The 14,063-nt window shown below is 34.8% G+C and overlaps 1 protein-coding gene across 1 annotated transcript in view; it reads left to right on the forward strand.

Moving 5' to 3' along the window:
• Positions 1-12,510, forward strand: part of LOC150105037 (2',5'-phosphodiesterase 12-like) — a 108,084-nt gene extending 95,574 nt beyond the window's left edge. Inside the window, exon 8 of the mRNA XM_090396112.1 lies at positions 11,839-12,510. Coding sequence (XP_090252238.1) covers positions 11,839-11,845 — 7 coding nt within the window. The 3' untranslated portion in view covers positions 11,846-12,510. The remainder of the gene's footprint in view (positions 1-11,838) is intronic.
• The last annotated feature ends 1,553 nt before the right edge of the window (positions 12,511-14,063 follow it).

The following is a 14,063-nucleotide window of genomic DNA, read 5'->3' on the forward strand; positions in this document are numbered from 1 at the left end:
CGAAATTAGAAGCAACTAGTGATGCTACCTGTTGTATCTTTCTCTAGTCGAAAGTGGCAACCTTCATTACAGTTGTGTCAACTGTTTATGACATTTGTTTCATTAGAAGCCGAGTTATAGTGTTTTGACGAACGGTCGGTCTTCACGATAGATAGATTTTTAAGTGCCTCCGTAGCGCAATTGGAAGAACGACGGTACATTGCGCCCTTCGATTGGAATAGGCCTAAGTTCGATTCTCGTCGCGACGGGAGGAATCTTTATCTGGTCGATTTCAATCGATGGTGAGTTAGCCGATCTCATACGGAGGTAGCAGGGTTTTTTCTCCCGGAAACTCGGGTTTTTCATCCCGCATACATACAAATCGGCCCTTCAGAACACACGCAATTTACAGACAAAAATTACTAGTTGTGGTGGTGTTGGAGGTGGGCGGTAGATGGCGTTGATTCGTAGTAGAGGTAAGGTGTAGAGACAGTTGAAGATGTCCTCCCGCGATGAGTCTTCAGACTCCTTGGAGGTATCAGGAATAATAATAATAATAATAATAATAATACCATGCATTGTACACCAAGTGAAGGTTTTGATCTTTCCACTGTTATGCATTCTGCAGAAATGTCCAAAAAACTTAACTTTCCTTTGAATTATTTTCTACATTAGAATCTCTTTACAGTTTACTTTGCTATATGGTTTATATAATCTTTCTATAACATGTTCTTTTGAAAGCCAATGTTCATTTCATGGTCTTTGACCATTACCAATGTCTCACAACCATAGAGAGACCACTTGTAAATATACGTTTCCAGCAGTCTCAGTTTTACGGGAAGGCTCACCAATTTACATTTCTATATCTTGTTCATTGCCTGTAGGTTTACTTTCTCCTTTATTAACCAAGATTAGCTCTCTTTTTTTTTTTTACAGTCTAAATCATGTCATGTTGCACCTTAACATGAAGTTCCGAACCTTTTCCAGCGGCTGTAATTACACCAGAGATTAATAGCACCTTAATATTTCTTTCATAGTACTAACTTAATCATCAGACTTCAGCTTGTTAAGAAAGCTTTAGCAAATGTTAATTTAACTATATTAAAGCATGGTAAACCAGGTTAATATATCTACTTGGTTTGTTGTCAGAAGTGATGTCCTTCATAATTGTCTATATTTATTTGCTAATAAAAATCCCTTTTTTTCTTTCTTTTTTTTCTTTTTTTTTAATTTGGCTTTTATTCTTATTTTTAGAGATTTAACAAAAGTTTTTATTGAGCCTGATTTTAATAGAAGCAGTGTCAATAAAATTGCAAAAGAGTCCAATCTTTCAAATAGTAGGAGCAGTTTTAGTGCAATGTTAATATGATTTTCCAAAAAAATGATGGATAAAAAAAATAGCATATTTGGAAACTGTGTGCCAAAATTCATAAAAATCAGAATTTGTGAAAAGGAGAAAACTGGAGTTGTATGTTATTTTTGGTATGTATGTACTTCCAATCAGTGGTATGATTGGAAGTACATGCATTAGCTAGCTTGTTTTAAAAAAAAATACTTCAGATCACAAATGATTTCATTATACTGTTGATGCCATTTTCTTTTTTGCAGTAAAAACTTCATTCATGATTAAACAAAACAAACTAATATCAACTAGATTATACAGATTAGATGCACTGCTGTAAAAATATTCTCATTATCTCTCATCCCATTAGAGAGTGATGCAAGAATAAATTTTAAATCGTTATGAGGGTGTGCTGAAAAGTTGTGATAATCATGAAGGAAAATTGAGGAGAACTACGCAACTTACACATTATTCTACACATTCCCCACAAACTGTTATACAATTGGTTACAAAGCTGCTGCATCATTTGCAATCGTTTGGGAAACTTTCCCTTGTTACACAAACCAGTCCTCAGCTGCAGATATGACTTCATCATCTGTGGTAAATTTTGTTCCTTTCAAGTGTTTATTTAAATTTGGGAATAGGTAATAGTCAGATGGAGGTCTGGCAAATAGGGTGGGTGAGGCAGAAATTGAAAACCCAAGTTGTGTATTGTCTGTTGGGTTTCATGAGCAGGTTCATTGTCCTGCAAAAGCAACACACCTCTGCTCAGTTTCCCTGTGGCATTTTTCCTTCAGTACCTTTTTCATTTCCTTTAGAACTGTTAAATTAACTGCTGCTGTAACAGTTTCACCTTTCTTGAGGTACTTAATAAGGATTACACCATCCATGTCACAAAAGACAATTGCAGGAACCTTCTCTGTTGACTTTTGGGTTCAGAACTTCTTTGGCTGTGGAGAACCTTTGTGTCTCCAGTCCACTGACTGTTGTTTAGTCTCTGGGTCATAGTGATGAAGCCATGTTTCATCAACAGTCACAATACAAAAAATTTGGACACACCAAAAAATTTGCACATGATTTCTCAACATGACCCCAAATCCCTTGAGATGACAGCACACGTTTTCTCTTTTGGTCGACATTCAAACATTTGGGGACCCACTTCGCTGAGAACTTCTGCATGCCCAGGTGTTGACGGATAATAACCCCGACTCGTTTCCTGGATATCTCCAGAGTTTGCAATATTTTTGGCTGGTATTTGTCTACCATCAAGGATCATTCAGGTGTGATTACTGTGGAAGAGCTTTCTGACCTGGGGCATCTGTTGTCTCAGGATGCCTAGTTTTAAACTTGGCCACCCATGTGGCAACTGTTGGATGTGCTGGGGCACAGTCCCCTAAAGCTCACACAAAGTTTGGTGAATCTCGGTTGTGGACTTTTCTTACAGCACGAAAAACTTGATGACGACGACCTGCACCTCTGTGGCTTCAAATTTCTTCAAAACCTCTGACATGCCTTATATATCCTAAAACAAAAAGAACAAATTATTACAATTTGATGAAACATGGGGTTAAAGGGTTTTAAGATATGTTCTTTCTTGTGGTTATATCATTTGGTTTAATATCATTTTTGATCTAGGTGTTTATTAGAACTTTTCAGCTCGCCCTTGTAAATGACATTTTTTTTTTTTTTTTTGTTATTCATTATATATCCATAGTTTTGTTGGTGATAGTATGTTGGTCTTTATCATTTTACAAAGCTTGAACTACATAAGCTAAAACTTCAGACATTTCTACAACCTTAAATTCTGATCCAAAGCATTATGGTACTATAATGTCCAACCACAGATCCAAGAGCCTAGTCTGGCAACTTGCCAAGAAGAGTCAATTCATGTTGAAGGGGAAAAATAAATAAGCTGATGTATGAATTGGTCACCAAGATGCAAAATCACGTTCTTTATACATAAAATTTTCCAACTGTTATACAAGCAAAATAGTTATCACTTTAAAACCTACAGTGTTCATAAAAGAAAAGTTTATTTTCCAATATATAATAATAAACAACTCATCCCACAAGACGGATTGATTACCCTATTATTGGAATGGATTCTCTTTCTTCTGACATGCACAGAAGTGTCGAAGGGGTTTCATATCTGCGGGCATACAGTAGTCTAATTAACTTCAGGTGATTTTATTAGGATTTATTAAGTGATTTATTACAAATAGATGTTTGGTTTCACAATGATGCAGTACATCTCATTACTGGCATTCCATTGAGACTTGATGGGTGTAACATTTCTAAATAACATACAAGAGAAATCAAACAGTAGTCGCTGTAGTTGATTAGAAGAGAAGAATGTTCAATTCTAGCCAAAATATTTAGGTGAATGGAAAGGAAATCAAGAATAAGGCTTGAAGACTATACACTGACAGTTTCAGAAATAAGATTTTATTCACTAATAATGATGACTTTAATGCATTCATGCTAGGCTGGCTGTGTTTCACTATTGTGTATTTGTCAGGAACTCTCTTAACCATGTTACCCCCATCAGGTCTCAATGGAAGGCACTGCATCATTGTGAAACCAAATATCTATTTGTAATAAATCACTTAATAAAACCACCTGAAGTTAATTAGACTACTATATGCCCGCAGATATGAGACCCCTTCAACACTTCTGTGCATGTCAGAAGAAGGAGAATCCATTCCGATAATAGGGTAATCAATCCGTCTTGTGGGATGAGTTGTTTATTATTGTACGTCGGAAAATAAACTTTTCTTTTATGAACACTGTAGGTTTTAAAGTAATATGTCCATTCTACATTGGGGAGGCCCATTTTTACACATTCATCAATGCATATGTGACCACCAATTTCAATTTTTTTTTTTTCTGTTGAATTTTCATTTAAAATTAATGTTTATGAATCATCTTTATGGTATATAGAAAAAGTAATGTTTCTTATTTCAAGTTAAAATTTGTTTTAAACATATTATGTATTACATAAATGGATTGTTTTCTGTGCCAAGTGAAATACACATGTCTATAGATATTTCTATTTTAGATTATACCATTACATTATATACAAAAATAGCAGAAGAAAACATAGACAATCATTGCAATTAGTAGTTCAGCCCTTCCCCCTCCATCTCCAGAAATGTGGAATTGTACTTGCATATGCTAGTGTGATGAACCACTGTGATCTATATTTTGTACATTGCTTGAGAATCGTTGCATGTGTATTTGAATTATATGTTTGTCTTCATTGAAGTTGCAATTATTTTTTATACTGGTGTTGAATATTACTGTTTATATAACAAATAGTTTCCATCCTTATTTCCCTATAGTTCAATCATCAAAAATAAATTGATCATTACAAAACCACAGTTGTTCTTTCATAAAATAATTACATCCTTTCTTTTTTTATATCATTTATAGAAGAAAATTAAAAATCCTGCAATATGACATTTCTCATATTTCACTCTGAAATAAAATACGATTGTGCTCAAAAGTCAAAGCTGGTTAACTGAAGGAGACTTCCATGTAACCTTAAGGAATGCAGAGAACAGACCATGACTTCTGACCTAATGTCTAATCCTCACCTTCTCATGGTGTACCCTGTTAAATATCTGCCTGCATACTGAATGAATGAGCCATAGGCCAGCTATGTCTGATTGAGCAAATTTGGGTACCCTCTAAGCAGATGCTCAGTGAACGTCTCTTACAAAGTGTATAACCTGGATTATGAAATTTGGAGGTGTTGGTGTGATGATATGGTCTCGTTTTTCCTGGATTGGGCTCCAGCTTTGTAGGGTCACGAACATTTAACTCTGAGAGGTATCTGGACAGTACAATGCTACCTATTTGACCATTGCCTCTTCAGCAATACAGTGAACCATGTAAGGCTACTGCTGTAACTACGTGGCTTGTGGATATGAACGTGATCACACTTAACACCTCTGCAGAACCATGAAGGCAATCCTATTGAATGTGTGGAATGAACTGGAGCGTCAGGAGAGGTTAAGGGATGTCTGCTGCAAAACAGTCCAAGACCTCATTACATGCTTACATCAGTCCAAAATTTCCATTAATCGCTATTGTATGCATGTGGAAGTATGCCCAGTAGGACTGCTACAGTCATTGCAGTGACCATCTTATTAATGTGGCTGTTTCCTCACACCATGGTGACTGCTGACTTATTTTCGAGCAGTGTATAATCAGCACATTTGAGAAATGTATTCAGTTGATAAAGGGATTAAAGCAACGCTGTATCTTAGCAATCATACTCTTGAAACTTTTTGTTGATACACATTTCTTATTGCATTAATGGAACCATTATTACAAGAGAAAATAATTTAGAGGATGGAGGGAAAAGCTTATCTTAGTAGAGTTCAATCATTTCTTTTATTCTACACCAGTGTTTCTCAACATGGGGCGTATGCCCCACAGGGGGGCAATTTGAATATTTTTGGGGGCAATTAGAAAATGATGTTGCATTCATCACCTCATCGCTGATATACTCAAAAAAACTCATCATTGTCGGCGATAAATTGTCGATGTTGCAACCCTGACTTTCTGAGAAAAAAAGCCGACATCACTAGTACAGCAGTCAACATAAATACAGTATCAAGAAGAACTCTCAGAAAAGCCAAATGATGAGTCTATTAGAACTTTATCCAACATAAAAGGAACAATGGCATGGATTTCTGATGAGACAGAAATGAAATTCAATTCATTTTGCAAAAAAAAATACTGTTGCCCTTCCCGTTGTCATATTTAGTTGAATGTTGCTTTAGTGCTGTAAATGACTTGCTACTGAAAAAAAGAAATCATCTGGATATCACAAACCATGGGGATTTGAGATTGAAAATGACTAAATTAGTACCTCAAATAAAAATTCTTTGCAGCAGAAATCAAACTCAAGGATCGCATTAACTTGGATTTTATTTTTTCGAGTTCAGTTCGATTTATGTTTTATAATATACAAAGTGTAATATAAAATTTATATTCATTGAAGAAAGTCAAATTAAAAACAGTTTTACCTATGTTCCTTTTTTATTTAAAGTACATATTTAAATTATACTTTTTCAGGACTTGGCTGACTATTATGCTGGGGGGGCATCAAAATCTTTGAGGTGTTGAAGTGGGGCATGATCCAAAAACGATTGGAAAACACTGCTGTAAATTAAAGAAATAATCAATTTTACAATTTTGGCAGGCATACTGTATTATCTGGAAATTTCAATATTGGACTGCACTACAATACTTCTTAAATATCCATCCCGCTTCAACATTCTCTACAAATTGACAGGACAAACTTTTCTTTTCGTGATCTATCACGAAAAGAAACACATGCAGCTCCTATAACTTCACCACTTACAGAAACCCAGTGGGTGTTACTGTTGAATATGTCTTACTATCATGCCACTGGTTTTCTTCTCTCCCTTAACATTCCCTCTAATTACCAACTTTATATTTCTCCAGAAAATAAATAACATGGCTGTACAGTAGACTAACAGATGCCTTACTATAACCAGAATATGCAACGTATCTACATCTAATCCTAAGGAAAAGTATCACTCTAAGTAATAAAATGTGATAAAAAAAACTTTTGCTTTGATCCTCCATTGATTTCCAGCTAATAAACCAAATTGCCCTTCTCCAATCCACCGAAATTTAATGAGGTGGTTATCCGACAATATTCTAATAGTCTCATCATTTATTTCATTGACTGATATATAACAACCGCACTGAGAAATTGTTCATATAAATCAATGTACGAGGGTGGCCTGAAAAGTTCTCAGCCTCAACCATAGATGGCAAGACTATTGGCAAGAGTTTTTTTTTTTTAAGTTGGTACATCTGTCATAAGCATCCATGTGAAATTACAAGTCATTCTATCAAGTAGTTTGTTTTATACGGATGTCTGAAGCAAAAGTGTTGTCTGTATCCTTGAAATGGATAAAATTGAGTATCATGCAGTTATAAAATTAGGTTTAATGCCAAAAGAAATTCATTCAAAGTTCATAAAAGTTTATAGGCACTCTTCTCCATCGTTTTCGACAATTAAGAAATGGGCTGCTGAGCTTAAACTTGGCCGTACCAGCCTTGAAGATGATCCACATGAAGGGCATCCAAAAAGTGTAACATCACCAGAAATCATTGATCAAGTGCACAATATGGTATTGGATGGTACCGGCGATTCAAAGTGCATGCAACTGTTGAGACTATAGGCATTTAAAAAAAAAACGTGTAGGATATATTTTGCATGAAGAATTGAATATGAAAAAGCTTTATGCAAGATGGGTGCTGCGCTTGCTCAAAGCAGATCAGAAACGCACTTGCATGAAAATCTCTGAACAGTGCTTGGAGCGTTTTAACAAGAATAAAACTGATTTTGTGCGTCAATTTATTACTATGGATGAGACTTGGATTCACCATAACACACCAGAATCCAAACAATGGACAGAAGCTGGTTGTTCAGTGCCAAAGAAGACAAAGTCAGTTCCATCAGCAGGAAAGGTAATGGCATCGGTGTTTTGGGATGCTAAAGGCATTTTGTTTATTAATTATCTTGAAAAGGGTAAAACAATAACCAGGGAATATTATTCCAATCTTTTAACCAGACTAGACGAAAAAATTCGTGAGAAAAGACCCATTTTGCAGAAGAAAAAATGTCGTCTTTCATCAGGACAATGCACCGACCCACAAAAGTGTTTTGGCAATGGGAAAATTAAGGGATCTGCACTATGAATTGTTGGAACATTTACCATATTCCCCAGATTTGGCTCGCTCTGACTTCTATCTCTTCCCAAAACTAAAACACTTCCTCGCTGGTCAGCATTTTTCTTCGAATCAAGAGGTGATTGCAGCTGTAGAGGGAATTTTCCCATGTTCTAAAAGACAAATCTTTCAACATAATTCATGGTTATTTTCTTGACATTTTTGGTTGCAGAAGGACTTGCATAAGTTCACTTCTATTTTCTTGACTAAAGAGCCTTTTCCTGTCCCTTTCTTCCAGAGCCAGTCGTTTCATTTTTTTTCCTTGAGGAATTAATTCCAACTTCTAATCGCGTAACTCAGAGAAATCTATCCTCGAACACATGCAGGTATAACTCCACAAATAAATAGAATTTTTTCTTATGTAGGAGAGTTTTTTCGTCTTCTGGATTGGAAAATTTCTTACTTACGGACCTTTGTCCACTTATAGCGTTTGGTATAGATAGGAAAAATAATGGTTGTACAAATTAACAGTTTAACCTAGCATCATACATAAAAGATCCTCGCTCCTGAACACGTAATGTGTAATTCCAAGAAACGCTACTTCAAATTAGTAACTGATTTATAAAAATTGTTCCCTACTCACAATAATAACAAGATTTGTAAATGCTCAAAACTCATCTGCACAAGTTAGTTTTATTTTTCAACCCTTTGGCTCATCCTTTATCAGTGAGAGAGTAAAACTGCTACGACTAACTTCCTACTCACACAAGAGTTGAAAAGTTCATGTGAAGAAATAACATACGGAAATGCTAATCTCAACAATTGAAATGTAGAAGTAATCAAATTAAATCTCATTCCATAATCCCATATGGAACCACCCGAACCTTCAGGAACACGAAATGCTCACGAACATCACTCTCGATCATCCACAGGAAAAATAAGAGTAGTTTGGATGAGAGCTTCGTTTTTTCAAGTGAAAAACTGTGATACCAGATTTGCTACAACTACTTTACACACACAATCTGGTTTCATTTGTATTAAGATTTGCACAGAATAAGTCTTTTGAATTACGACGTCCTCAACTTGAAAAAATCTTGGTCCCAATATCTTATGGAACGCCAGAACACTTTCAAGAATTTTCAAATGGCGATGCATTAGGGAATTAGTATATTCATAGAGAAGGATTTCGGGGTCTCCATCTTAGTAACCCTTGGCTTTTTTTCCTCCTACAAGCAGACACCTATAAATGTACTTTTAAATACACTGAAGGTCTTAATGCAAAACAATTAAGCCTTTCTTCCCTTTTTGCAACACCTCTATTTTTAAAATAATTTGAATTTAATGCTAATTATCTCTGAGGAATTTAGCTGACTACAAAAATTTTACTAAAAGAGGAGCTTTTAACAGTGTAGAAACGTGCATCATCAACAGAACTGTTTAGAGAGAAGAAGTCAAAATTCAAACAATGTTGGGATGTGTGGATATGAAAGAGAAGGCTTTTATGGCAGGCTAGAGTTACAGCAGAAGTAAATAAAGTTATAAGGCCAGTCAGGGCACCCTTATCTATTGGGTTAAACAGGCTATAGCCCGGGGGGGGGGGGGGGGGGGGCACTGATCCAAGGCGCTTAACGTAGCTTTTCTATTGTGTGTATTTTTATAAATACAAATAAACAACCTTTATTAAATTATAAAATATTGTTGAATTAAATAAAAAAAACTGTGGAATGTCGATATATTTTAAAATAATTTTTTTTGCAATGAAAGTGTTTTAATTAATTGTATGTATTATTTAATTATCGCTCAATCCAATGTGATTAAGGCACCAAATTTTTTTAGCCCAGGGGGATCAAACTTGTTAAGATGGCTCTGAGGCCAGTGCATTACAAATATTAAACTGCTTGCTATTTTTTTTGTTTTTTGTATGGGATCAAAAACCCTGCGACCTCCAAATACTTCGAATGAGAGGGGACTTGTCGGTATATACCAGTGGAATGCTACTGGTAGCCATCTGGAAATCAGAAATGTATCCCCCATTTAACGTAATCCTAAGAAGGCGATAAATCTTCACCATCATATTACAGTCCAGTTTCTCTTACCTCAGTTGTCTCTAAAGCAGTGTTTCTCAACCTTCTGTCATGTGTGCCCCATTTTTTAATATTAGTTTTTGTGGCACCCCCAACCTCTACCCCCTTGCAATTCTTGTGTTGAGATACTGACAAAACCCATAAAAGTGAGCAAAGCAAAAAAAAATAGATATCGGTTAAATATAGAAAGAGAATTAAGAGTGTCAATTTCCAATGTATCACCATCATATGAAAAGCTTTGCTCTGCAACACGGGGCCCAAGGAAGCCATTCATTTTTAGATTCATTGTTATTTATTAGTTTTAATTAGTTGCTTGGTATATTTTGCAATACTGATATGTTCCCGTAAGCATAACTAGTTTATTCAATACAGTGGATTTTATTATTTTATTTTCAGAGTGTATTTTTTGTTTTTGTGTCAATAAATAGTTTCATTGAATGCTTTTGTTTCAATAAATTCAGTTTTTCCTTTGATTTCCACTTTCGATGTGTGCCTCATAGGTTGAGAATCACTGCCCTAATATCTTTTATTTACCATGGGAGTAGGCATGGCCATTTTACCCTGTCTAACTTTTGCAGACTGATAGTTAGTCTGTCTTCTGCCTTCAGTCAGACATGGCTTGCCTGAATTATCAAAAAAATATCCTAATGCCTTTTATTCTCTTATAGGGAGAAGCAAGGCTGTTTTAGCGCTAACGTTTGGAGATTGAATGGGGAGTTCAACTCCACCAGCAGCTAATCCGAAATAGTCCACAACCATTTTCAGTAGCATCCAGTGAAGAGATGGCAAACATGTGCAGCCATTTCATGGTCACTAACCTTGACACAATATATTTATTGTCTGGAGTAGAGTGGATTCTAAGGTTGATTTTCTTCAGTTTACGGGACAAAAAAGCTGCTTGCTCATGCTTGAAATTGACTTGGGCAAGCAGGTTTTTTCACAAACTATCAATGATTTAAAATAACATTCAGTGAAAAAAGTACAGCTGGAACTATAAATGTGGTTTTGAGGTATTAAGCGCAGACTTGTTTAAGTGAGGAAAGTGCCTAAGTTTGATTGTGCTGTTCGTAAACAAATGTTTTGTTGCATCACCAATGAATGCAGTCTGTGTGCTTATCAAGGTGACTAGTCCAATTTTCTTCAAGATGCTTCATCGGTATTAGAATGGATCACAAACTTAGACTTGCAATTACATATATATATATATATATTTTTTTTTTTTTTTTCCCCCTCTGCATGACTTTCAATAAACAGGCTAGTGGTGGTTTCGCACTGGCTGATGAATTTACACAAAATCCATATCAATGGTAGTATATGAAATCATAGTTTGTTGGAGAGTATAGATATGCTTGTAGATATTACTTGGCCAACCAGATCAGCCTTTTTATACTTTTCACAAGTGTCAAAAGTCAGATTTATTAAAGCTAGCAAATATCTGTGTATAGTACTTGTTGTTTTTATGGCAATTCTTATATAAAAATATCTGATGATTTCAAAAATAAAATTGTTGGTATTATTTATTATTCACTGACCATTTAATCAGATTGGACCTAGTTTTGCTAGGTCAACCAGGCCAGACGATATGACAGTTTCTTTATTTACTGAGAAAGTTGATTATAAAGGCAATGACTATAGTAAGAGCATTTATTTATAACATATAGAAATTGCAGTCATCAAAAATAAAGATTTGTTTCTTTTCCTTTTATTCCCTTATAGGGAGTAGGTGAGGCCATTTAACTTAATCCAGCTTTTGGAAACTGAGTTTTGGGCAGTTCAATCTCCATCGGTAGACATCAGCGATAACTGGCCCAAGACTATCACTATTATAACAGCAACTGATGAAGAGACTGGCAAACAAGTGCTGCCATCTCTTGGCACCTAACCCTAACAGGATATGTTCTTGTTTGAAATAGTGTGGGTTCTACAATTGATTTTTTTGAGTTTATGGGATGAAAAACCTGAGTTTCCATTAGAAAAAAAAACCACTTGCCAATGCCAGAGATCAACCATCTCAGGAACCGGTCGAAGAAAAGCTTAGAAAAAGTTCCTCCAGTTAGCAACGAGACTCAAAAAGTATAGCTGTATAAATTTACCAAAAATCTAGGAGACAGTCATTTTAAGATCTAATTAATACTTGTTTTTTCTCTCTCTCTCTGTCTTTTTCCAACAATAGACTGTGTTGCCTATTACAATTTTTTTAAACTAGTCCCACTGTTATAACAAATTGTTATTGTTTTGTGTACCGTGACAAACTATTCTTATGCTCTGAAGAGGCTGGATATACCAGTAAAATTTCAGCTAATAAGTTAATAAATATTAATTATTTTCTTATCACTGTGTTGTAATCAATACCATTAAAATAAACTAACATGTACTGCCAACACATAAGCCGTTCTACTTGTTTTAATAAAAAAAAAATATTTTTTTAATATATATATATGTTAATATATTTGAAAATAGATTTAATGACTTAAAAACCAAGATTACTTATAAAGATTTAATAAGATTAATACAACTAGTTTCGGCTTATAATAGCCTTCATCAGGTATTCTTAAAGGAAGAGAATAGTAATAAACATTGAAGTATCTAAAAACTTGAAAATACAGGTAAAAAATCGCCACACATAATTGATACATAAAAATGTTTTTTATGTATCAATTATGTGTGGCGATTTTTTACCTGTATTTTCAAGTTTTTAGATACTTCAATGTTTATTACTATTCTCTTCCTTTAAGAATACCTGATGAAGGCTATTATAAGCCAAAACTAGTTGTATTAATCTTATTAAATCTTTATAAGTAATCTCGGTTTTTAAGTCATGAAATCTATTTTTAAAAATGTATCACAACAACCAAGTTGAAGCATATAGTCACGTTAATATATTTGCTATATATATAGCAAATATGTTAACAGCAGACATAGTGAAAAATGTAAATTTCATTAAATAAACTAAGCTTATTTGTATACTAGGTAAGCATGTAAAAAATTACTGAATGTTACAAATTTCTAAATGTATCACATCTGCATGCCACACATCACCGTTAATAAAGGTACTAGTATGCTGTAGCATCTCAAAAAAAGCTATATATATATATATATATATGTGTGTGTGTGTATGTGTAATGCTAACATAAACATACAGATATAGTATGGTAGGTCTGTCCTTGGTGTATTATACTTATGAATTAAAATTTTTTTTTGAAATTTATACACAATTATTATTATCCCAAGACCCATGGAGTCAAAGACTCATCTAGGAGGTCCTTTAGTCATACACACAGCTCATCATACTGTGCCTTAAATACACTTAAATTCTCTACAGACACCACTCTTGGGCAAGGCATTCCAATCATTTACAACTCTGCATGCAAAAAAAACCTGCTCACGCCCTCCTTTTACAGCTTTCAGGGATGTCCTCTGGTTCTCTCCTGATCTCCCACCGTTTGCTGTAAAACCTCTCTAACATTGATCCTATAACAATGCCTTACTAACTTGTAGGTCTCTATCATATCTTTCCTGTTCCTCCTATCCACTATACTCTGTAAATTACATCTTCTCAATCTTTCCTCATATTCAACATTCCAGAGGTCAGAAACTACGTTAGTCAGTTGCCTCTGGACCCTTTCCAACATATCTTCATCGTTTTGAAAACCAGGTGACCAAACCTGGACACAGAATGTGTGGTCTATGAGTCTTATACAATGGAACAAGAATCTCCTTATTTCTACAAGTGAGTATCCTCTGCATCATATCCAGAATTCTTTGTGTTGTCTTTATAATTTTGGCAATGTGTCCACTAAATTTCAGATCCTTATCTGCTATCACTAAGATCTCTTATTTTCTCCACCTCCAAACAATATATCCCCACCAAGCATAAATTCTACATCACATCTTTGTTTTCCAAATTTTAAAATAATTTTGCAACATTGAACTCGCATTCC

This window comes from Typopeltis vanoorti, chromosome 7 (assembly GCF_054136105.1).
Source record: "Typopeltis vanoorti isolate ZY-2024b chromosome 7, IOZ_Tvanoo_1.0, whole genome shotgun sequence".
NCBI classification, from domain to species: Eukaryota; Metazoa; Arthropoda; class Arachnida; order Uropygi; family Thelyphonidae; genus Typopeltis; species Typopeltis vanoorti.